This window comes from Vombatus ursinus, unplaced genomic scaffold (assembly GCF_900497805.2).
Source record: "Vombatus ursinus unplaced genomic scaffold, bare-nosed wombat genome assembly UNPS02014797.1, whole genome shotgun sequence".
NCBI classification, from domain to species: Eukaryota; Metazoa; Chordata; class Mammalia; order Diprotodontia; family Vombatidae; genus Vombatus; species Vombatus ursinus.
The window spans coordinates 9842498-9869655 of record NW_020954575.1 but is presented as its reverse complement, the minus strand read 5'-3'; the positions used below and the strand labels follow the sequence as shown (position 1 = coordinate 9869655).

The 27158-nt window shown below is 36.4% G+C and overlaps 1 protein-coding gene across 1 annotated transcript in view; it reads left to right on the top strand.

Moving 5' to 3' along the window:
* The window catches only part of STXBP4 (syntaxin binding protein 4), a 190790-nt gene that overhangs the window by 39682 nt on the left and 123950 nt on the right, over positions 1 to 27158 (top strand). The window contains exons 7-10 of the mRNA XM_027870465.1: positions 3431 to 3527; positions 5015 to 5127; positions 12641 to 12730; positions 16250 to 16315. Of these exons, the coding sequence (XP_027726266.1) occupies positions 3431 to 3527; positions 5015 to 5127; positions 12641 to 12730; positions 16250 to 16315 (366 nt within the window). The remainder of the gene's footprint in view (positions 1 to 3430; positions 3528 to 5014; positions 5128 to 12640; positions 12731 to 16249; positions 16316 to 27158) is intronic.

Below are 27158 nucleotides of genomic sequence, written 5' to 3'. Positions count from 1 at the left end.
TCCACTTATGGTAGAATGTATAAAGAGAATCCAGATGTATTGAAAAGTGATTTCTAACAGCTGTTCTGATATAAAGCAAGTCATTTGTTATTTCCTGATCTGAAAAATGATGGTACCACTACCTCTTCAAATGAACATTCTGAGAATTATTTTGTGCCTATGCAAGCTCAAAAGTGACATCACCATCACCATCTTTTTATGTACATTCCAGATGATTTAAAATATGGCCTGTTGCCCTATTTGATCCATATAATAAGCCTGTGATATAAGTAGAATAAAGCATATCTAATAAAGAGTACTTTCTTCTATTTGACTGGCCTAATTACTAACCTTGTGCATTAAATGTTTCTATTCTCCCCATTTCAGAAATGAGGAAATTGAGGCTTAGAAAAGTTAGAGAATCTTACCAGTGGTTCCTTGATTATGTAGCTGGCTATTAACAGGAAGGTTTTGGACCTGGCTCTCTCCTGATTCTTGGTCCAGCAGTCTTTCCACTTTATTGTATTGCCTTTCATTACACAATCACTAAATATATTGGGGTATTAAATTAACTGATACATAAGGTTCAAATACTTTCATTATTAAGCACCCGGTATGTGTCAGGCATTGTGTTAGTTGTTATGCAAAGACAAAAATAAAAGCTCCTGCCTAGAAGGAGCCTACATTCTACTGGAGAGTTGATACAACCATGGGATTGTATTGTTGTTTTTATTTTAAAAAAGAGAGAAAAAAAGAAATTTACATGATAACTATTATATATTTAAATGAAATAGCAAGTTGTACATAATGGTTTGGCAGTTTCATATGTAATCATTTTTTTTTATTATGCTATGCTATGGAAATGTTTATTTTATCCCATAAATTAAAACTAAAGAAAAATTTAATTAAATGCTTCTTTTTAGTAATTCTAATGTTTTTTCTTTTTAATTGGTATTAAAGGCCTGGTTAGAGAAGTAGCCTTCTCCCTTAGGGTATAGCATGTTTACAGAGTTTATCTGATATTTATCTGATTTAAATGAGTATCTGATTAGCTAGCTGCTTATACCTATTAATGATAAGAATTCAGCAAACATTTCTTCAGAGCTTTGTGTACAAGCACTAGGTGCTGAGTATACAAAGACCAAAAAAAAATATAAACAAGTCCAACATTCTACCGGGCAGGGCATGAGTGGGGGCTGGAGTGTGGATACAAAATACATATAGGTAAGTAAATGTAAGTTAAGTGAAAGGAAGGGGAAAGAGAGAGCATTAGTATCTGAGGAAAGGAAGGGAAGGAAAGATCAGGGAAGTCTTTATAAAAAGTGGTACCTGGGGGCAGCTACGTGGCACAGTGGATAGAGCACTGGCCCTACAGTGAGAAACTCGACTTGAAATCCAGCCTTAGACACTTGATGCTTACTAGCTGTGTGACCCTGGGCAAGCACTTAACCCCATTGCCTAGCCAAAAAAAAAAAAAAAAGAAAGAAAGAAAGTGGTACCTGATTTGAAACTTAAAGGAGGACTAAGCTTCTGAGAGGGATTGATTGGAGAAGGGAATGCGTTCTTTTACAAATACACAGAGATAGCAAATCGAATGTCTAGTTTAGGGACAGCTAATGATCCAGTTTATCTGGAACATAAAATGTAAATGAGAAAATTGTGAGATACTTACCGCAAGGGGTACGTTGGAGCCCAATTCAATTCCAGTTCATTTTTATTTTATTCTAGATGCAAAAGGGAGCCTACCTTTTAATATGAGTTCATCATACTCAGACTTTTGACTGAGGAAGATTATTTCTACCTCTGTATGGAAGACAGATTAGAGAGACTGGAAGTAGGAATATCAGTAAAGGGGCTATTACAGTCATACAGGTGAAGGAGAGGGGATGGTCAATGACAATTCCAAGGTTACCATACAACTGGTGGATAGTACTAGGGAAATTTGTAGGAAGGGCATATGTAGGGGAAAAAATGATGAACTCTGTTTTGAACATATTGAGTATAAGCTGATATACCATCTAGACAGAGAGGTCCAGTGGGAAATTTGTAAGGTGGGACTAGCGTTCTTTAGGGATGAATATGGTATTGTGGAGTACACCCCAGCTGTATGTTGTCACCTTATTTATTGTATTTTCAGAGTACATCATGCAAAATGCGAGGCTGGACGAATCAGAAGCCAGAATTAGGGTGGCCAGGAAAAACATCAACAGTCTCAGATATGTAAATGATAGCCCTCTTATGGCAGAAAGTGAAGAGGCATAAAGGAGCCTCTTGAGAGGGTGAAAGAGGAGAGTGTAAAAGCTGGTTTGAAGCTTAATATTAAAAAAAAAACCTAAGATTGTGGCAAATGTTCTCATCACTTCCTGGCACCTAGAAGGAGAAGGAATGGAGGCAGTGTCAGATTTTTATGTTTTTGGGCTCAAAGGTCACTGCAGACAGTGATTGCAGCCATGAAATTAAAAGACACTTGCTCCTTGGAAGGAAAGCTGTGGCAACTCTAAACGGCATACTAAAAAGCAGGGACATCACCTTGCTGACACAGGTCCATATAGTCAAAGCTATGTTTTTTCCAATAGCATTGTATGGCTGTGAGAGTTAGACTATAAGGAAAGCTGAGTGCCATAGAACCTACACTTTTGAATTGTGCTGGAAAAGACTTTTGAGAGTCCCTTGGACTGCAAGGAATTCAAATCAGTCAATACTTAAAGAAATTAATTCAGACTATTCACTGGAAAGTCAAATACTGGAGCTGAAACTTAAATACTTTGGCCATGTAATGAGAAGACTGAATCACTGGAGAAGACCCTAATGTTGGGAAAGAATGAAGGCAAAAGAGAAAGGGGTCTTCAGAGGACGAGATGAATAGGTAGTATCATGGAAGGAACAAACATGAGCTTGGACAGACTTCTGGGGGATAGAAGGACCTGACGTGCTATAGGTCCAAGAGGTCACAAAGAATCTGAGATAACTGTGCAACTGAACAACAACAACGATCTTGTGTTTTGTACAATGCAATGTATCTTGTATTGAGTAATACAGAGTAATTTTATTGACATTCTGGGGTAGTGTTGTAGAAACTGTTTTTTCTGTTTTCTTTCCTTATCTCGTTTTGGTCCTATTTTCTTGCTATCCTTCTCTTACCTACATATATAATTTTCTAAAATGAAGGAATCATTTGTCCTTGGGGCAGTTGCTGTGCCTATAAATTTTGCTTTGGCCAGAAAGTGCAGGTTTAGAAAAAAAAATTATTTAGAAACTCAGAAAGTAAATATTTGATGGACAGTTAATCCACAAAGGGTAAGCTGAGTTGACCCATCCATGTGTCTTATTCATCAATCTGGTCACGGCACCTCCTATTGATTTCTGTATTGGCTAATAAAATGAAGCTGTAATGGATAGGGTTTTATTCTGTGGTGGTGAAGATGTGAAAATTCTCCTCTTTTTCTTCCAGGCCCTGAATTACCTTGGTATTCAGCCCACAGAGGAGGAGCACAAAACCCTGAGGCAGCAAGTGCAGATAGACTCCAGGGGAACTGTGTCTTTTGGAGGTAATGTCTGGCCTGTAGCTCTGAATCACAGTGTGGAAACTGGTTAAGAAGCATTTTTATTGAAATATCTTGCCCTCCCTCCATTTAGAGTTACAAACAGTATCTCATGCGCTTCAGTCACTAATATAACAACACAGCCTTACCTCATTTGTAAGGCAGGCATCAGCTTAGGACCAAGAAGCTGATGTAATTGGTTAGAAGGTGCACCATGCGTTCTTTTTCTCATTCAGCCTGGAAAGTGTAATGTTTTCATATTTTGCTAGAGGCACCATGGCATATTGGTTAGAGTGCTAATTTTGGAGTTGGTTCAGATCTTGGATCTGGGTTCAAATCTCACCTCCAGCACTTACTTACTGTGTATTCCAATGAAAAGGACTTAACCTTTATGTGCCTCATGCATCTTGAATCTTACCTAGTAAATAACGGATGGGTTGTGATCTATGAAAGATATTGCCACATCAGGAGCTAGTTACCCCTCTCCCTCTCATGCTGATGAAATCATAGATTTTGATACACATACATACACTTCTATTGCTACTTTTAAGAGGATGGGGAGAGCATGTGTGTATGCATACACACATGCACATACATGTGTATATTATGTATGGTCTCCCCACCCTTGTATATATGCATATGTATGTACTGTATACACAGATATATGTGTCTATATTTATATCTATTTGTATCTATTTATAGATACATGTACATGTGTTTGAAGATATGTATGTACACACACATACACACATATACACATACACACACATACTTTTGTAAGGAAAAAAGTTCCCAAGACACCTTCATTTTTGCTCAGAGATCAGATATTCATTAACAAATATCTTATTAAGCACCTACAATGTGCAAGACGCAGTGCCAAGCAATGATAAGGATATAGAAATTAAAAAGACATGGTCCCTATTTTTAGGGAGCTCAGCAACTGGAAACCCCCCATGTTATTCCATCCAGCAGCCCCATAAATTGTATCACTCCACTTGATTTCAGAAAGAGCTCTCTGTATAACAGAAAGTTTAGAGAGTTAAATATATTCATTTGGGTTTTGTTTCTTTGTTTGAATTCATATGAAAGCAATGTTACATATCAAATTGTTCAGTGTTTCTGATTTCTTTATAATTTTTTTACACATTCAAAATACAATTTTATTTCACACTTGTGTTGAGAGCTCTATTAGTTTGCAGGTTCTATGTCAAAGAAGTGGTAGAATTTGAGAATATTTATACTAAGTAACCATTCAGTTTGATGAAAATAGGTAGAGGCTGGAGGCTAAATCCACATTTTGGGGTTATTGATTTGGTTTGGTTTGTTTGCTCATTTCTAAATCAAGATATATTTAGTTTGTCTTCTCAGTACCTTTCTGAAGTTCTAAAACCTATTAAAAGACTTAATTAAAACATAATACTATGTAGTCCTAAAATGTTAGGGAGAAGTATATTAAATTCAGCTTTGTTAACAGTACCTCTGTACCATTCTAGATTTTGTCCAGGTTTCCAGAGAACTATTCCGCTTACAGCTGAATGAAGTAGGCATTGGGCAAAAATCCACAATGCTTGATGCCCATGAAATTTCCCATTTATTAAACGCACAGGTATAGTATATACTCTATATAGTTTTCTAATTTGCAGTTAATTAATAGTAGATCATTACCATTATGAGTGTTATAATTATTCTAAAGTTCTATATTAATATTTTTAATGTAAGTAAAACAATGCAAAATTACTTAAATGTCTGATTTCTTTTCTAGTTCTTTAAGTTTACACATTTGAAATACAGTTTTATTTCATGGTTGTATTGAAAGCTCTGTTTTCAGGGAGGTTATCAAAGAAGTAGGAGAACTTGAAAACATTGACATTATACTATTGAAACTCTGTAGATCTTAATGGTAATAATCATAATCATAACTTCATTGAGAACATTAACATTATACTATTGAAACTATAGATCTTATTAATGATAATCATCAGCTAGTAGTTATATACAGCTTAGTTATCAAAATAGTTTATAAATATTATTTCATTTGATCTTCAGAATAACCCTGGGTAGTAGGAGATATTATTTTCATTATTATTATTATTTTAGAGATGAGGAAACTGAAGCAGGCAGAGGTTAAGTGACTTGCCCAGGGTCACACAGCTAGTAAGTGTCTAAGGTTAGATTTGAACTCAGGTCTTTCTAACTTCAAGGCCCACTGTGCCACTTAGGTGCCTCCTTTATAGCTGACTCCCTATGTTGGGGGAGAGTGGGGTGGAGGGTGCTAATTTGAAGCTAAGAAAATCCTTGATGAATTGATGACCAGCCATCATGAAACTAAATGGGCTTTGTCCTGTGAGAATAAGAATGTCAGTGACCTATTTTCAAAATGCATTAACTCTTTCAAATCAGGTTGTAATCCTTGACAAATTGCTTATTTGAATGCAGTGAATTACATTGAGTGCAACTATGACTAGAGAATTGCTTTAATGCATACAGTAGGTGGCTCTTAAAAGAATATCTAGTCCTTCCTACTTTAGGACACTCCATCATCACTTAAACTCTCCTAGCATTAAATGGAGAGGATTCAAGCTACAGTAGCCCAGTTTTTCCTCCTGCTAGGCATCTTTGCATGCCTTCAATTCAGATATTAAGCAACAATAACAAAAAAAATTAAGTGTTGAAGGACCCTTTTTCACCACTGCTTAATACTTCTGGCTTCCATTGTACCCATTTTTTGGGAGCAAAGACAAAGGTGCTTGAGGGACTGACCAACTGCCAGGTGAGTGGGACACTCACTGTAGTTTGATCCATAAACATAGCTTTCTTTGTGGTTTCACAGTGCCACTGATATTCCAAACAGTGAGCCTAGCAATTCCTTCCTACCCCTAGGATTTTAGGTCAGAGAAGGGTATGTTCAGTCTCCTATACTTTGATAGCAAAAATGAAGTGCCAGTGAGAATTATTCAAGATTTTTCTCTATGCCAGTGATTTCCTGCTTCTGATAAAAATGATACACCAGAGTTGTTAGATTGTTTTATTGAGACCTCACTTCATCTTAGCCTTACAACCATCACCAAAAGATGGAGGATATCCTGCAGTTGTTCTTCCAGAATAATCTTCATAGCACCTCTTCCTGTTTATGAATCACCCCATGAAAATGGCAAATGTCCTCTGTAGCCTTTTTGTTCTGAGGTGCTGTTTTGTTTCTTACTTGAAGACTAACAATCCAGGAAGGTTGAGAGTCTTTTGGAAAGAGCACTGGAAAAGAGAGATGCTATATCAGTGCCTGCTGTATGCCTTACCAGTAGTTCAATAAGCAAAAAAGGAAAGATAATCCAAGGGCTTATTAGTTCATTAAGCAAATATTGATTGAATGTGCAATATATGTCAAATACTGTGCTGAGAGGAATGTAAAGATGGATAAGCTCTGGTCCTGCCCTCATGTAGCTGATATCTGAGATAGACCTTATGGGATTTAAGATAGGCCTATTGGATTTCAACAGAAAGAATTGGGAAGGAAAGGTGGTAGAGGAGAACTAGCAAAAATGAAGAAATAGAATAGTCTGAAGACTATACAAGAGATGGTGAGAGTTCAGTTTAGTTGGAGGGTAGGGTAGGTATAAGCAGTAGTAAAAAATAAGACTGCACAAGTGGTTTGGGGGATATTGGGATTAGGAGTCGATGTACTGTCATTCTGGTTCCCACTAAAAGGCATGTTGCCCAAATCACTTACTTTATTATGTGCCTCATTTTCTCTGTTTGTAGAATTTAGAGATTGGGCCATGATTTATTAGTCTCCTTCCAAATGTAAAATGCTAAATTCTTGATCCTGTTCCCTTTTACTCTTTTCCTGTGATCTATGATTTTATCCAGCAGGCAATGGAATTTTAATGTAACAAAGCATTGCTGTAAGATGATTTATTTGGTGTCAGTGTGATGTCCTAGACTTGGGAGAAGGGAAAGTTTGGAGGAAGAAGGCCAAATTAGCAAGCAATCCCATTAGTCCAAATGAGTTAATAAGAGCCTGGACTAGAGTGCTTGCACTTAAAAGAGAAAGAAAGGGATGGATAGATTTGGGAGAAACTGCCAACAAAGAATTGAAATGACTTGGGCCAGAGTCAGGATGGTAGAGTTGAGGTGGCGACCTAGCTCAACTCTCCCAACAACTTTAAAATAACATGTCAAATCAAATTCTAGAGTGGCATAGACAACCAAAAGTTGGAGTAAGACATTTTTTTCCAGCCCAAGACAGCTTAGGAGGTCAGCAGGAAAGGTCTATGACACTAGGGTGGGGGCCAGCCTGGAGCATACATAATGGCAACACCAGCTGTGGGCTTTGGAGGCGGCAACAGTGGTGGCAGCGGCTTTGGGAGCTCTTAGCCCAGAGTCAGTAAGAGAGTCAGAAAACTTAGAAAGAGATCACAGGGGACATTTTGCTGGCACTGGAATCAGGACCTGCTACTGTTTGGCAACTTCTTTGCCCATATGCAGTTCTGGGTCACAATTTTAGGGCAGAGAGGAACACTTCTGGTCAGTCACAAGGGAGCAAGGGCCCTGGTCACAGTTCCGGGACAGAGAGGAACACTCTGTGGAGATAGGCCTGTTGGATTTCAACAGAAAGAATTGGGGAGCCAGGGCCCTTCCTGGGTAGCGACTAGAGTGCAGACCAGGAGAGCAGTGACCATTCCTCCTCTCCCAGGATAATACCACCTTAGAAGTACCAAAACTTTGCAGACCTTCCCCCCCACCCCCACCCTGATCTGGCTCTTAAAATGGCAGCATGAAAAAACTTGAAGATTGGAACAATGCCTCCCCACCCCCTGGTGAGCTGAACCCAACTTTAACATAAAGTTCAAAGTCAAGAAATAGCCTAGAAAACAAACAAACAACCAAAAACAAAAACAAACCTGGCCTTAAAAAGCTACCATGGTCAGAGGACAGAGTGAAAACAGCTATCAGCAAAACCTCAAAAATGCAAATTGGATAAAAGCCCAACAAGAATTCCTAGAGAGCTAAAGGAAAGAGATAAGAGTGGTAGAGGAAAAATTGGGGAAAGAAATGAAAGTGATGGACCAAAAATTATGAAAAGATAATTAACAGCTTGGCAAAAGATGCACAAAAAAAATTAGTGAAGAAAATAACTCCTTAAAAAATGGAATTGGCAAAATGGTAAAAGAGGCACAAAAATTTACTGAAGAAAAGAACTCCTTTAAAAGCAGATTAGGCCAAATGGAAACAGATTCAAAAATTCATTGAAGAGATGACTTAGCAAAAGATTGAATATGGAGGACAGGGAGTAGTTGAGGATGTTGCCTAAGTGCCTGGCTGACTAAGAAAAATGATAGTACCATTAAGAGGAATTCAAACCCCAGAGAAAAGAACTGAATGGGAGTTGTAAATAATAATAATTCACATTTATATAGTACTTTAAAGTTTACAAAGTGATTTCTTCACAACAGCATTATGTGTAAGTAGTACAGATATTTATAGTATATCATATTATATCATATCATATTATATTATTCCATTTTAGAGATAAAGAAACTGAAGCCCATAGAGATGATACACAAGATTTGCATGGCTAAGCCATTGACTGCTTAAGTCATGATGCAAAAAGATCGAACAAGCTAAACATGGCAATTAATCTCATAAGAAGAAATGTAATAGGAATTAAATGTAAATTTGTGGTTCAAAAATTATTTTTGTAAGTATAAGATAATAATATGAGATGTAAATAGCTAGTTTTCTGAAAAATATCCTGAAGTTTTGGAGGACTCCAAGCTCAATATGAATTGACAATTATGATTTGGCAGCTGCTAAAGTCAAAAAGGATTTATTAAGCACCTACTCTGTGCCCTAGTGCTAAGCAGTAGTGATAGAAGAAAGGCAAAGGAAACCAAAAAACAGCCCCTGAATTCAGAGAGCTTACAATCTAATTGAGGAGACCACCTGTGAACAACTGTGTACAAGTGATTGCAGGCTGCATTGAGACAGATCATTGGTAGGACTAGGAAAATTAGAATTCTCCTGTTTTTTATTGTCATCGGTCTGCAGCTGGAGCATTGTGTTCAGTTCCAGGTGCCATCTTATAGGAAGGACATTGATAAGCTGGAGAGTGTACAGGGAAGAGCAACCAGGAGAATGAAGGGCCGCAAAATTTTTTCCGTTCAGTTGAAGGAATTGGGGCTGTTTTGCCTGAAAAAGAGAAGGCTTAGAGGGATATCAGTCTCCACAAATTTGAAAGTTTGGCATGTGAAGGAAAGATTCAATTTATTCTACTTGGCCCCCAAGATCAGGATTCAGAGCAATGGTTTGGGAATTGAAAGAAGGCAGATTTATTCTTGAAGTGAGAAAAAACTTTCTGACAATCAGAAGTAGAGTGGGCATCCTCAGAAGGTAGTGATTTCCCGTTCACTATGTATCTTCCAAACAAAGTCTGGATGATCAGTCACTGAGTCAGTAAACATTTATTAAGCACCTGCTGCGTACCAGGCACTAGTTTATTTTTCGTATTTGTTTTAGAATATATTCTTGTTCATGTTTATGTTGGGCCAAGTGGCCTCTGATGTCCCTTGAAATGTTGACGTCCTGTTAAGTGAAGTGATTTGCCCGTGGTTACGCAACATACAAAGATTAGAACTGAGACTTGAACCAGGTCTCTGGCAGCTTTAAAAACTTAGAGTTTTTAAGAAGATAAGATTATAGATTTTATGGCACAAGGGACCTTAGAGACCATTTAGTCCAATCATTTCAGTTTAAAGAAGAGAAATCTGAGGTTAAGGGAGGCCAGTGTTTATTACATTGAATTGCCCAGGGTCAAACCTACCCTTGGTCGTAGGATCTTAAATGTAGAGCTGAAAGGGTGCTTTAAAATTATTTAATCCAACTCCTTCGTCTTACAGATAAGAAAAACAAGGCCTCAGCAGGGCAAGTGACTTACTCGAGGTCAGCATTTGGGAGCTGGTAGCAAAAATTCATTTTGCATGGCATATAACACCATGATGTAATGATTAGAGTGCTGGGTTTGCACTCTGGAAAATCTGGGCTGAAATCTGGTCCCTGACACTAGCTTTGTGACCCAATGAAAGTCCTCCCCCTACCTCTGCCTCTTGGAATCCCTAGCTTTCTTCTGGGTATACTTATCTCACATGATACCCTCCTGGGATACCTTTGTGCTCTAATGAAGAAATAATGGAATTTTTAAAAATCCAGAGAAACTTAGAAACATACTAGCTGTGTGACTCTGAGACTAAGATGACTATGACCTCTAATTATCATCTTCATTCATTTATTTATTTGTCTCCACCACTAGAATGTAATCTCCTTAATAACAAGGACTATTTTGTGTTTCATTTGTCTTTATATCCCCTAATACCTTAGCATTTAGTAGGTGCTTAATAAATGCTCATTGGATTGAACTGGGTTGGAACTTGATTGAACTGGGTGCCTCGGGCAACCCCCTAGGATTTTATCTACTAAGTCATAGAAAGCTTACTTTTTAAACTGATGGGATGGAGTTTCCACAATGGATATTCTCTATAATTAAAGGATCACAAATGTTTAATATTTGCATATGCCATGCAGCAACATGGTTCAGCTTCTTTGATAACATTACACAAGAGAATCAGCAGCCAAAAGATAATCTCACAAAATGGGCCTTTTGGTAGAATTTCCATGCAATATCTGTGACTTGCTTTTAGGGTTCAGAATTGGAATAGTACACAAACACTAAAATGATGTGAGAATATAAGAAACATGATATTAGGTCCAACAGATAGACCACGCAATCCAGTATTATCCATCTTTCAGTGGCCAAAGGAATTTGTGTAAAGATAAGAGTTCAGTGTCAAGAAGTTAGTGGCATGGCCCTCAGAAGGTGAGAGGCATCAGTGTTCTAGTGGAGAAACTATTGTACAAAGAAGTCAGGATACTCAAATATGAGACCTACCCCTGTCACCAGCTAGCTGTGTGACCTTGACATATCACTCAGCCTCTCTGTATTCAAGTTTCCTTAAGTAGTTTATGAGAGAGTTAAACTAGATAATTTCTAGTAACGTACATTATTTAATAATACATATTATTTCATTTTATTTTTTATAGATATCTATCATTTAATAATAGTTGTCTTATATTACAGACTGTCCCAGCTCTGAAATTCTGTGATCCTATAATTTAGAGACATAGCAACCTCCTTCTTAGGACAATAAATTCCCTAAATTTGCCACCATTGGGCAGAATACTTTCTTCCTTCCATACCTTAAAGCTATCTTTTTCAATATTCAAATGATTTCCTTTTTCTCCTGCTTGCTATTAACAGATCTGGAAATTAATAAGTCCATGTTTCCCTATTTTTTGGTGGGGGGGAATCCCCGACCTTATTTCATTTAGTATAGGGAACCCCCAATATAGAAACTCCTTCCACTTATGCTGATTGACCACTAACCTGTAATTCAAAGTCTTAGGAAATTGCCCGGGGCATTGAGAGGTTAAGTAACTCACCTGTGGTCCCACCACAGCTAGTACATATCAGAGCACCCCTGGTCCATCTCCAGCTCTGTTACATCTTCATTAAGGGCTAAACTGCACGCAGCATTCCAAGTTGTTGTGAAGTAATCAGCTCATGTTCTAGGTTTTGTTTTTGGTGTCCTTCTTTATGATGGCCAACATTTTATCAGTCTTGGGAGCAGCAATACATTGTGCTAAGGTCTTCAGGGGACAGTTTGGACAGCAAGCTATAGATTCTTCATTCCATTCCTGGATTATAAGCCCTTTCTTAGAATATGGTTGAACTTTTCAGGGAAATTGTGTTGCTGCTTACCAAATTAAAATGTTAGCATTAACTTAATGCAGAGTAGTATGAGTGTTTTATAGTGAAATAAAAGCAGTTGGAAGCACTAAAAAATTAAAATTAAATTTAAGTTAATGATATTGCCCCAGATTACTTTTGCACCCTCTTTTAATTAACCAAGTGATTAGTTTAAAAATAAACTTGTGGATTTTTAAAATGAAATATAATACTAATATGCAAAAGCAAGCCACTATGACAACAGGCAGACAAATATTTCACATTAACCTGTAATCATGAGCACTCAACATGTTATTTTCCTTTTCTAATTCAATGTGGATAGCTTCTTGCCTGTGATTCATCAGAAGTAGATGAAGTAGAAAAGCTTAAACGTGAAAGAAACGATGCTTTGAGAGAAGTCAGCAGACTCAAGGTAATCTTTAAGTTAGTTTTTTTTTTTAAGTAAAATTTTTTCTTCTGACAAATTTGACTACTTGTGGTGGGGTATTTTTTATCCTTATTAAAACAACATGAATTAACCAAAATATAACCAGTGCTTATAGTACTTTATCCTATGGGGCTACATTCTGTTTTGTCTATTATTTAAGCTTCACAGCACCAGTGCAAGTTAAGGTGGTATTGATTTAGTTCTGTGTGGATGGAGAACATCTAACAGCCTTAGGAAGAGGAGAGGTGGCAATATTATAGTAGAGGAACCATTGTACGAAGAATCTGCATGGGGGTCTTGGTTCTTACCCCAGCTCTTCCCCTGGCTAGCTTACTCAGGTAACACTGGCAAGTTATTTTGACTCTCTGATCCCAGGTATAGTCTTATCTATAAGACTACAGTGTTGGGCTCAAGGAACTATCCCAGATCTACAATTCCATGTTTCTCTTATTTGAACTGAGGCACTCCCTCTTCCCAAGTTGATTCCCTTTCACTTGTTTTATTCCTTTGTTCTGGCTCCAAGTGATCAGGAGTGGGCAGCATAAGCCTTCCTACTGCTTATAGGATGATAGCTAACATTTATATGGCACTTTAAAGTTTGCAAAGCACTTTGCATGTGCTACCTCAATTGATCCTCACAATAACTGTATGAGGTGGGTGCTGTCATTAGAGATGGGGAACCTCAGTTTGAGAGAGGTTGAGCTACTTCCCCAGGGTCACACAGCTAAGTCAGTATCTGAGGTGGGATTTGAACTCAGGTCTGCCTGACTACAAGGGCAGCAGTCTACCTACTATACCACCAAGCTGCCTCCCTATTGCTTTATATGAAGGCATTTCGGTGTAGTGGAAAGTAGTCACTCAGCCATTCAACTAATATTTATTAAACACCTACTGTGTGTTAGATACTTTATTAAGTTCTGGGGATAGAAAGAAAGACCAAAACAAAACAAAACATAATCAAAAAGCAAAGAAACATTTCTTGCTCTCCAATCTAATAGATACCATGTTGGATTTATGAGTCAGGATGACCTAAGTTCAAATTCCACACAAGAAACTTACTAGCTGTATTACTTTGGACAAATCACTTGACTTCTCAACCACACTTTCCTTTCAGTAAAATGGGATAATGAGTTCACCTGCCTACCTCATAGGGTTATTGTGAGGATCAAATGAGATAATATATGTAAAGCATTTTATAAATTTTATATAAATGACTTATAATATATATTATTATATATTATATCACAATATTATGTATTGTATATAATATAAAATATTATATATACACAATAAATATATTATTATTGCACAGATGAATCCTGCATCCTTGGGAAAAGGACCTGTATCTTAAAGCAGGACCATCATTCTTTTCTAGAGAAGCATCAGGAATTAAGGTAATTTGTTTTTTAAAATCCCCATAAACATGGAAGAGGTGCTGTTCTATTTTATAACACCTTTCGTATCTTCATTCTGCACCTACCATACTTGGAGCAATACCTAAATTTATATAAAATCCCACCTTAATTATATGTAATACCCTTTTAATATTTTGTGAATCTATTGTAATAGAAGTCAATATGGCCACTATTTCTGCGATTCCTTTCCCATTCAAAGAGAGTCTTGGTGTGATATGTCTTTCAACACTGAAATGCGTTTCTTTCCCATATATTTTAGAATAACAATTAAAAGCCTGGGAAGGAAGGGAAGGGGAGAGTATGAACAGGTTTTAGAAATAAATTACTGATGCTTGGTTTCTAATCCCCCTTAAAAAATTTCTTGCAAAATTGGTCACCTTAGTTACACAGCATTTCTTTTTCTAAATTACTATCCAGGGTATTTTCCCCCATAAATAATTTAATTTGTGTGATTACTAGGAATCCTGGGGTAGCTCTCTAATCCCTCTCATTCATTTGTTCCATGAATAGTACATCTGTGCTAATCCAGTTATTTGGTTGAGGTTTTTGACTTAGTACTCCTGAATTTCTAGTTTAAAAGCTATTCATGTTGCATCCATGTAAGACTGGCATGTAACACACTTATAAAATTAAAGCCCAGCTGAGAACCCATTAAGTAAATTCTGAAGGACTGTGCTAGCTTGTAAAATGTAACTCAGCTTTCAGTTGTTATGATCAAAGCTGGTGAGACACACTCTAATTTCTAGTTAATCATCTTTTTCTTTTTTAGAAAAACGGATGTTAATTAAAACAATTAAGAATCCCACATTATTATAGTACTCAAAGCACTGTAAATTTTCCTATTGATTTTTCCTAGTAATTTGCAGTTCACACAATATAAAGGCTTATAGTTAATTGAGTTCTATGGCATAAATCCATATATAGACCGACCAATGGTCTTTAATCCTTTCCCACTCTCTTCCCTTCCTTGTCTCCATGTTTTTCATCCATGAAACTCCCATTGCTTTATGGTAGGGATGAAAATTAAGCCAGTGAGATTTAGAAGAACATATTAAATAGTCTTTCACTACTGGGTAGTTATTAATTCAGACGATGGTTCTTTTTTAAAGCACTAGTGTATTCCAGTAAATCTTTTTTTTTCAAAGGGCTCAGCTGAGCCTAACACCTGCTTGGCAAAGGTGAGTGAAAATAGACATACTTCCCTTGTACCAATGTGAGAACTAGGACACAAAGAGTGACTCGCTTGAGAATAGATGGTAACACAGACCAGATGGCTTTTGTTCTGACTGGCTTTATGACAGTCATTTCATGCTCCCTTATTTTATCTCTTGGACTGGGAAAAATTAAAATCTGAAATCAAATCAATTATTCTTGGCACTCCAATGTTGATATAAATTTTTTCCCATTCTGCTTAATGTCCAAGTCATTTCTGTCCAGGCTACTGGTAGAATTTGGCCTTCTGTGACTGGTAGTAATTCTGTTTAATTTGCTAAATAAAAAGGGATATATTGGTAATGGTTTTCTTAAAACCATGCTTCCAGGACTTTGGGAGTAAATACTTGACTTTATTATAAGTGCTGGGATAATATTTCATTTGCATGTGTAATTTACATGAACATCAATGACTTTTGAAGCTTCCATAGCTGTTTTCTTGTGTTGAATGGTGATGACTTGTTCTCCTTGGTTGTTCTTCCAACAACATACTTAGATTATGTTAAGAAACAGAGCCAGCCTTGCTCTGCAACCTACTCCCTTCATCAAATATTTAGAATCCCTGACTCTTTGTTTCTAAAAATAATGCTTTAAACTTTGTATGTCTTAGCTAATATTTAAGTGTACCCTCTTCTCCCTCTGAGTCTCCTAGTAACCTTGGGAAAATAATGCAATTTGAGATTTTTTTTCAAGTTGGCTAGTTGTGGATATGAGACTTGTTATGTTGATGGGGGAAAAATCTATTCTCATTTGGTATTAGATCTTAGAATTTAGTGTTGTATGGTTTAGAAATTTAGTAAGTTTAGAAAGAGAAGACTAAATTTAACATTTACAAAAAACTACATCAAAAACTATTAGTTGTGTATTCTTATTACAGGATAAGCTGCTAGAATCAGAAAAACAAAGGAAACAATTAACTGAAGAGCTCCAGAACGTGAAACAAGTAAGTATACCCAAGATAGAGGCATGACCAACAAATTCAATGCAATAAGAATTAGAGGGAAAATAGTCTTCTGGGAAAATCTCTTTGTGGCAAATTTCTCTGATTAAATCTGAAATCCAAGATATATGGTGAATTGATAGCAAATATACAAGAATAAGAGTGATTTCCTAATAGATAAATGGCCAAAGGATAAGAATAGGCAGTTCACAAAGGAAAAAAAGGTAAGCTATCAACAGCTGTATGGGGAAAAAACGTTCCTATCACTAATAATAAGAGAAATTTAAATTAAAATAACTGAGGTGCCATCTCACATTCATCAGATTGGCAAAGAAAAGGAAAATGATAATTGTTAAAGAGCCCATGGGGAAGACAGGTACACTGATACTGTTGATGGAGCTGTGAAGGGATCTAACCATTCTGGAAAACATTTGAGAACTCATATGCTAAGGATGTGCAGTACTATTCTGGTGTATATACAGGGGTGTGCTGGAGCTTGAAACAGCTCCCAAGAGTCACTTGTTAAATTTTCAATGTGAGCATTGACAACTTGAAAATTGGCAAAAGCTATAAATCAGGGTTTGATTTATTATTTTGCTGATTGTTTAGACTTAAGAAAGTGAATGAGAAAATGTTAATAATGCTGATTAAACTTGTAAGTATGTTATATTGTTGTTTTGTTTTGTTTTATTCTGTTTTTGGACAGCCAGTTATTAAACATTTACCAGCACAAGACTACATATATCCTTAAAGAAAGAGGACAAACACTCATATGCATAAAATATTTATGGTACCTCTTTTTGTTATAGCAAAGAAATGGAAATAAATAGGTGTCCATCAACTGGGGAATAGCTGAACAAAGTCCAGAATGTGAATATAATGGAATATTATTGTACCATAAGATGATGGAAGGGTCTAATTCAGAGAAATCTGAGAGGATGTGTATGAATGAATGAAGAGCAAAGTGAGCAGGACCAGAACAATTTATCCAATGGCTGTAAGGTGTTGTGAAAAATCTGTGAACACTTAAGGACTTTTGTGACAGATGCTACTCCAGAAGACTGGTGATCATTCGTGCTTCTTACCCTTTGGCAGAATGATGAGGACAAGGTGCAGAATGAGAGATAAATTTCATACTTGGCCAAAATGTGGATTTTGTCTTTTGTTTGACTATTTTTATTTGTTACTAGGAAGGGGGGCATGGGGAATGTAGTGATATTTATACTAAAAAAAAAAATAAAAAGTCAATGAAACATTTAAAAATAGAGTAAGAAGAAGTTCAGAAAGAGGCACAGATGAACAGAGTAGTATTGGAAATACCATGTTAAATTTATATGTGTTTTTAAAACTGTATGTAATATTCACAGTGTCACGTACAATTATCTTTTTCTCTTTAAAGGGAGGTAGTTATGTTTGTTGATATTTGTCAAGTTTATAATAATAAAGCAATAAATATATATATATATATATATTTAAAAGATGCAAGGCAGGATCACAAAATAGCAAGACTGATTGGTTCCCAACATTCTGAGACTTAAGCGCTGCTGTATAGTGGGAAACATGCTAGGTTAGAGTCAAAGGACCTGGATTCATATCCTAATTCTTCCACTTGCTCCCTGTGTGACCTTGGGCGATTTGCCTAATTTGTCTGGACCTGAGTTTCTTCATTTGTAAAATGAGAGAGTTGCCCTGGTGTTCCTTCCAACTTCAAATCAATGAGCAGCTAAGTAAGAGTTTCCTTTCATAAGAGGTAACTATATTCTTAGGAATGTGCATAGAAGTCTTCTTTGGAACTTAGTGTGCGCTCTCTCTCTCTCTCTCTCTCTCTCTCTCTCTCTCTCTCTCTCTTCCCCTCTCAATTTCTGGCAGCTCTGTCTCTCATTAGATAGAGAGCTGGGCCTGGAGTCAGGAAGCTGTTATTCAGTCGTTTCCAACTCTTCATGACGCCATTTGGGGTTTTCTTGGCAAAGATACTGGAGTGCTTTGCCATTGTGTTCTCCAGCTCATTTTACAGATGAGGAAACTGAGGCTAATAGGGTCAAGTGACTTGTCCAGGGTCCCACAGCTAATAAGTGTCTTAGGCTGGATTTGAACTCAGTAAAATGAGTCAGGAAGACAGGAGTTCAAATACCACTTCAAATACTTAGTAGCTATGTGGCCCTGGGAAAGTCCTCTATTTACCTCAGTTTCCCTAGCTATAAAATGGAGATAATAATAGCACCTACCTCAAAGGGTTGTTATGAAGATCAAAAGAGATAATATATGTAAAGCACTTAGCACAGTGTCTGGCACATAACAGGCATTTAATAAAGCAATCCTTCCTTCCTTTCTTCTTTTCTTCCTTCCTTCCTTCCAATTAGTATGTGTATCCTCCTGTATTTTTCACTCCCTACTACTCTTCACTAAAATGTTAGCTCCTTTGAGGGCAGGGATTGTCTAATTTTTGCCTTGATATCCCTAGCACCTTGTACATCACCATGTACATTGTTGGTGCTTAACAATTATTAGTTGAATTTTTTTCAGAACGTATTTATTTGCAAGCCACACCATCTTCTTATCTTACAGCTGCACCTCATTTTCTGATTTTTTTTTAAGTCTACTTGGTCATGCATTTTATTTACCACAACACTAGGCTCTGAATAGTTTTGGGGCTTTTTCCAAAAGTTAGATCCATCTGTGCAGAATGAAACTTTGCAACCACCAAAGATATTCGAGCATTCGTTTCTCCAGCAACACTGACTGAGCACCCACAGTATAGTGGAAAGAGAATTGCTCTTAGAACACCTGGGTTTTAGTCTGGCTCTGATACTTACTCACTGTGCAACCCTGGGCAAGTCTATTTAACTGATCTGTGGTTACTGGACCTCAGTTTTCTCATGTGTAAAATAGGGATAAACAGTAACCTGCCTTGCCTCATGAATTTTGTTATAAGGAAACTATAGAAACTGCAAAACATTGCATAAAAGTGATTTGTTATTATAAGGTACTATCCTCTTTTAAAGAGTGTGCCAGGCGGCTTTGAAGGCATTTGCATTAGAGGAGTTCCCAAAATGCTTTTTTTTTTAACAGTGGGAAGGTCCGCCACCATGTAGACTCAGCTCTTTTAATATGGAAAGCATAGCGGGGAGCTGTCGTTAGCTAAAGACTGGACCGAATATGGGCGTAAAGGGGAGAACTGTGGACATTCATAGAGGTTAAGGCTTAAAAGAGAGTTTCAGGATCAGTGCAACAAGTGAATCAGTTTGGAAAGTGGTCTTTATGGCTGTACTCTATCCTATTTTGAAATAATCAGATCTTGAATGCTTGTTTAGACCCTGACCACACTTGTCTTTTCCACTTTCTTTAATCCTGACACACTCCAATTATTACCTTTAATGCTAGACCATGGACACACCTTTTTCCTAGGTCCTGGACTACTTAATACCTGTATTAAGGATTATTATCCTTGGCCTGCTGTGACTTTATGCTTGCTTTTGATGCCTCTCATCATCATCATCCTTACCCTCCCCCCATTCCAAGTTTAGGGTTCCTGGCAAAAACCTGTCTTACCTTTGGCCCCACCTAGGTGGGGCCAGTGTGGAACAGTACAGATAACATCACTAGAAAATGCACAGTCTTTCAAACTATCTATTTGGAAGGGGATACCAGTTTGCTTGCATATATTATTTCTGGTACATTTGTTTAAAAAAAATTAATCCCATTATCTGTCACATTATACAAGTCACTTTCACCTTTTGAGTGTAGTTTCTCCCCTATAAAATCATAAAGTTGGATTGCAGGGGCGATGATGAAGGCCTTCCATGTCTGAACACTCCTATCTTATTTAGAGTCACACTATGCATGTGGCAGTTAGTATAATGGTTGGTGGGTTTTATTAGCTCAGTTTTATGTCTCCCTTCAAACAATTGTAAAGTAGAAAGATATCAACACCTGCTGCATCTGTAGTACTACTAAAAATTATATTTGGTGCTCCGCATTATGGCTTGAAGCCACATTGGAATCTCCAGGGAACATAGTTGATTGTGTTGTGTAGTAGACAACACATAGAATTCTAGCCAGGAAATCAGCAGTGATGGGGAAAATAAATAGAAACAGTAGTAGTATGATCAGATTTCTTATATGTAAAATGGTATGTGTGGTGGATTTAGAGTAAAAAAAAAAACTTTATTTATAGGAGATTGTTCCCAAAAAACCTGGGAAAACTTTTATGAACTGATGCAACGTGAAGAGAGCAGAGCCAAGAGAACAATGTATATAGTGACAGCAACATTGTAACAATAATCAACTGTGAAACACTTAGCAATTCTGATTATTGATCAGTGATCCGTAACAATTCAGAGGACTAAGATAAAAAATGTTATCCCCTCCAAAAAGAGAACTGATGGATTCTGAGTTCAAATTGAAGCATATTATTTCTCTTTATTTTTCTTACTTCTTTTTCTCTGCAAAATACTAATGTGGAAATGTTTTGTATGACTTCATATATGTAATGGATATTTTATTTCTTGCCTTCTCAATGGGTAGGGGCAAAGGGAGGGAGAGAATTTGGAACTGAAAAATGATATTTGAAAAAAAAATTTCTTAAAGACCTGGGTTTAAGTTCTTATTTGGTCTCATTAGAGCCACATCTGTAAATTTAAAGTAATAATCTCTCTATTGCATGCCTCTCAGGGTAGTTTTAAGGAAAGTACTTTGTAAACTATAAAGACATATGGAAGTCTGAGATAGTAATTCTTCTTTTGAATGATCTCTACTCTATGTACTATTTATGCGTAATACATACTTATAGTGGTTATATATAAGTATGTTTATATTCATAAATTTTCCTTATATTTGTATTTATATATTCATATAAGTATATGTATACACAGGTGTGCATATGTATACATATATGTGTTTGTATATAAATATATCTATTTTGAGCAAAAAAGAGGAAGGTAGGTGCTATTATAATCTCCATTTTATAGGAAGCAATGTGACCCAGTAGATTGAACATGGGCCTAGAGACAGGAAGACTTAACGTTCAAATCCAGCCTTAGACACTAACTGTGTAACTGAGCAAATCACTTAATCTCTGTCTGTCTCAGTTTTCTCACCTTTAAATGAGGATCATATTGGCACCTACCTTCCACAGTTCTGCAGATCAAATGAAATAATATTTGTAAAGCACTTAGCATAGTGTTTGGAATATATTAGGCACTTAATTTCTTCCTTCTTTCTTTTCTTCCTTCTCTTTTCTTCTTTCCTTATTTCTTTCCCTTCCTTCCTTCCTTTGTTCCTTTCTTTCTTCCTCCCTCCCCCACTTCCCAACCACCCAAAGGGTCCATGAAACAAAGAAAGCAAAGAACTCGTAATTTTGGTGATCTCTGTGATTTCCTCCAACTTTGAGTCCTTCAGCTTCAAGTTCACAATCATTTATCCTTCTCTCATCTCTCTTTGCTTATCCCACCCCCTTCTTCATGAGCACCACCTACCCATGTGCTGATGTGCTTTGTTTTTGTTTTTGTTTGTTTTGGGTTTTTGCTTCTTTCAGCTCCATACCTTCTGAGACTACAGCTATCAATGTACTTCTTCAAGCCATGTCCATTTCAGTGACTTTTTTTAATCAAAAAGGAAGAATGAGAATCTATAACAGATCCTTTGTAAATTTTTATTTAGGTTCCAAGTAAAGTGAGGAATCATGCTGGTTTCTTTTAGCTTATTCCACAAACTGGAGATAAAAATTTTGACCTTCTCTCTGGAATAACCACAACCTAACTCTTCAGAATGTAAATAGTGTCTTGTTTGACAAAATGATTAAATTACGACCGATAAAGAAAAGTAAAGCAAAACAGTGTTTAATATTTTTTTCTTAGCAATATCCATTTCTACCATGGGAGGGCCTCCTGTGTTTATTTCTCTCCCTGGGTCTCCACTGTTGCCATGGAAGCTCAGCTGTCATTAAAGAGTTAAGTCTAGGACTTTAAAAAGTAGCATATTATTGATTCCCAGAAGAACTTTAGCAATAGCTCCTAGAAAACCATAGAGCAAAATGTTAACCACCAAATCCTGGACCATTTTCCATAGCTTTCTCCTAGAAAATTTGGTTTCTAAAATTTGTGGCAGACTTTGATTCACAGGACAAAATCATTTATCCTTTTCATTGTTAGCCAGAATAATACAAAATATATGTTTCTGGAATATATGTCAACACAAATCACTGACACCTACATTTCACAAACACCACGTTGTGAATCAAAATCAGCAGCCTACCCAGAGTGTGCACATGGGGCAGCATAATGTAGTGGAAGTGACCTCAAATTCTAGGGACATGTGTGTATGACTTGGCTTTGTAACTAGCAAGCTGTGTGGCTTTGGATAAGTCATTTAATCAGCTTTCTCTTCTGTAAAATGAGAGAGTTCTTCCATTTCTGACATATTCATGTTCTTTGACTAATTCTGTCAACATTTTTTTTATCCCCTATCTCAAGGCAAAAAAATCTTTTATGAAATTTAAGCAATTCATAGGCTTTCTGATCTTTTTATGTGTTTGTAGTAAAAATGCTATCTACATTTTTCTTACAGAGCTTTTCTTTCCTTAACCCATAACTTCAGCTTTTAAAACTACTAATGTCATGACCAGAAGTTGAAAGTGATGCCATACAGCTAGATAAACATATAAGTATGAATTGTGTTGGCACAAACTTTTTTACTTACTTTTTCTAATAAATTTCTTAAGTTCAGACCTTCCCAAACTGTGCCCCCCTCAAAAAAAAAAAGTACAAGGTCTTTAAATTAATATCAGAAATAATAATTAAACTACATTTTCCCATGAAATACATAAGCTAAGTTATTGAATTCTTGATAGGCTGATTTTTGATAGTCTCCTAATAATATACTGACTCATTCAGTGGTCATTTGACAAGGATCTCAAAATTAGATTACCAGCAGTTAAAATTATGCTTATAGGAAGTCTAAAAACTGAATTTCATTGGTCTGTCACCATTAATATAGAATCAGCAAGGGCTGACATAGGACTGAGTCATTTTACATCTTGCTTTTTTCTGTAAGTAGCATGGCCAAAAAATACATTATGTAATGACCAATGTATGGATAATGAACCTCTATATTTAGCTAGGCTGGTCCTCGGACAATGAAAACATCCTGTTTTCAGGCTGTTGCCAGTACTGAACTCAAGCTTTCCATCTTGTTAAATCTTTTCAGCATGTACACTTTGTTGCCATAATCTTTTGCAGATCAGTCACTTCCATATGATTTTGAAAAATGTTTTACTGATTCATTTTTTTACATTATTATCATGATAGATAGAGCTTTTATCAAGCATTTGTGTGCCAGACACTGTGCTAAACACTAGGAATACAAATACAAGCAAACAAGGCAATCCCTGCCCTCCAGGAGCTTACATTCTAATGGAAGAATCCAACACATTATAAGGGAGCTGGAAAGTGCATAGGGTTGAAGTAATGTTGAGGCCTGATTCCAGGAAAGAAAGGGTAAAAACTTACTTATCATAACCTAACACCCCATGGGCAGAGTTCAAGATTCTACTGGTAGGGATGAAGAAGGAGGATGATAGCCAGGGATCAGGTGGCACAGTTTGAAGATGGTGTCCTCCTCCACAATACCCAATAGAACCATCCCTCCCTTTTGATAAAAGGTATAGTTAAGCCAAAAATAAACTGACACATTGACTCTTTCTGGCAGCATATGCCTCATTCCACAAATAATACACAACCTGTATTTTAATTATCAGTCCTCTAAGTCAAACCTGATGATTTTATAACTCTTGAGATGTAGTCTCTTTTAGTGTTGTTTCCTTTATCTTGTCCTGGTCATGATATATATATTTCTTTGTTCTGTTTATTTTACTCTCTCTCTCTCTCTCAGTTCATTAAAGTATTTACAAGTTTTTCAGAATTCTTATTCATGTGTCAATCTGTTTAGCAATCCTCAATCAATAGGAGTCATCTGCTTTGTTTATAACTTTCACACTACAACAAAAAAAGTATTGTTATACATATTTCATATGTAAGAAGTCTTTCCTTTTGCTTATGACATCAATGGGTTACATGCTGTACTGTGGTATTGCTGGGTCAAAGGGTGTGAACAGTTTAGCTATTTCTCTAGTATAGTTCCAGAATGGAATCTAGAGTAGCTGAATAGCTCTGCCATCATATACCTGTCTTCTCACAGCTTCCCCCATCCCCAATGAATAGCTCTATCTTTTGTCATCTTTCCCAGTTTTCTGTGTTTAAAGTAATAGTAGTTTTCAGTTTTTAAAGTAATAACTTAGTTGATTTAATTTTCTGTTCTCTCATCAGTAGTAATTTGGAATATTTTTTTTCCATCTGGTTGTTGATTGTTTACTTTTCTTCTTTCTTTCTTTCTTTTTTTTTGAGGAGTCTTTGTTCAAAACCTTTGTCCATTCACCTATTTTGTAATGGCTCTCAGTCTTACATGCTAGTTCTAGGACCCTGTATATCTTTGTATATCTGACCTATATCAGAGACATTGATGGGAAGATTTTTTTTTATAATTAAGATTTTCTCTTATTATTCTAGTTAGGTGGAGCACTTGGGTGTATGGGGCATTCAGGGAAGACTGGCACCTGGTGTGAGGGCTTGCTGATCCCTTTTCAGGGCTGCTCATCAACCTCTGGTGTCTAGCTGACGCTCAATTCTTACCTGTGTCTCCAAGAAGCTGTAGCATGTGCAGTGGCCACACCCCAGTAAAACTCTTGGCATTTGGGCTAAACCAGGTTGAGGGTAGTTTATGGGCCCCAAACCTGTTGGTGAGTTAGTGGGGTTTCTACCCCTAAACATGTCAATTCCCCCAGCAGAACGGGCAAATGAAAGCAATTTGTTCTAATGTCCAGTGCTATGGAGTGCTTAGAACTTGGTCAGACATCAAAGACATCAAGATCATATATACTGCATCCTGGACCATTGCCAGTCATCTATACTTTTGTCTTGCCACTGGTTTTAGATGACTCTGGAAGAGAGAGTGAAGCTGATGACTTTGTGCAGCACTGCCTCACTTAAATCTAATTCATGCACAAATCAAGACATCAATTGTGATGTCATTGGTCCTCTTTGAAAACAAAGGACAAACAAACAAGGTGGAGCAGTAGATAAAGCATTGGACCTAGAGTCAGGAAGACTTGAGTTCACATACAGGTTCAGATATTCATTAGCTGTTTGACCCATGCAAGTCATTTAACCTCTATTTGCCTCAGTTTTCTCATGTGTAAAATGGGAATAATAATAATAACATTTACCTCCCAGGCTTGTTGTAGTAGCAAATGAGATCATATTTGTAAAGTGCTTAGCACAGCACCTGGCATGGAGTAAGCACTATCTAAATGTTAGCTGTTATCTTTTTTATTATTATTAACATTATTAATAAGTGCTTCTTTCTTTCCTTTCTCTTCCCCTTTAAGCTCCAGTCAGAAGGTTTTTAACTATCATTATCATCATCATCATTATTTTTCTTCCTTTTTCTTAATGTTTCTTTCTTTTCCTTCCCTTCTCAGACCAATCAGAAGGATGTTATTATCGTTATTGTTATTATTATATTAATTTTGTTCTTACAAACACTTTACTTTTATGTGATCAAAATTATTTCTTTTAACTTTTGTGATCTCCTAGATATCTTATTATTATTATTAATTTCATTATTGATTATTATTTTTTTAACCCCAGGTCTGAAAGCTACCTTTCTCCATTCTCCTCCAGTTTTTTTTTTTCTTCTTAATGTGACTTTTAATAGGTAGCTTATCCATTTGGAGTTTCTTTTAACAGAAAGTAAAAGATGGTAGTCTAAGTCAATTTTTTCCCAATCTGTTCTCCAGTTTTCCATAGTAAATCCTATCCCAGTACTTTGTGTTCTTGAATTTCTCCTCCAGTGGAGTACTGTGTTTGATTGCTTCTGGACTTTGCTTATAAAATTTTTTACAGGACCAAACCAAAAGGTTTGATGATTGTTGGTTTATAATATAATTTGACACCTTGTAATTCTGGGCACCTTTCATTTGTACTTTTTTTTCCCCCCTTATTTCCCTTGAGATTTTCCAAATCAATTTTATTATTATTTCTAGTTTTATAATAATAAAATATTATAAACTATTATATTATGGAAAATATATCATGATGTTATGAATTAAACATAAAATAATAAAACTTCATTTTATTGTTTTATTAGTATCTAGTTCTATTAAAAATGCTTTTGTAATTTGATGTGGCTTTAAATCAGTAATTTAATTTAGGAAGTATTATTACTTTTATTACAGGGGTACAATATAACCATAACAGTGGCTGTCTCATCATTGAACGGTGTTCCTCTATCTCTTTCTTGTAGGTGTATTTATAAGGGTTAAAGAGAATTCACTGATAAAGTAAATTACCTACACTTTGCTCCATATACTTTTTTCAACCTATTTAACAGTAGTGAAATGGGAAAAATAAAAGCAAAAACTCAGGATCCCTCTAAAGGGAAACTTGCTAATTTTTTCTTACATTTAGATTCAGGCCTATGCCATCTTTCATCAAGGAATGATTACCAAAATACCTACCCATTATGTAGCAAGTAATTGTTTGTACGCACCTCTAAAAGCTAAATAATTTTGTCATGATGTGTGTTGAGGCCCTACCTCTCTATTTCAGTATAAGAGAACAGTTTCCCATGGCACTCATTTCGTTGTTTTTTTTCCTTCAAGTTACAACAACTCTTAACAGGCATGGGCCCCTGTTGCAGCCACTACCTTCGTTCATCAGTATTCAGGCCCTCCTCTTATACTTCATTGTTTTTAAACCTTCTTTCAGCACAGGGTGATGACCCAAGGCTGTGG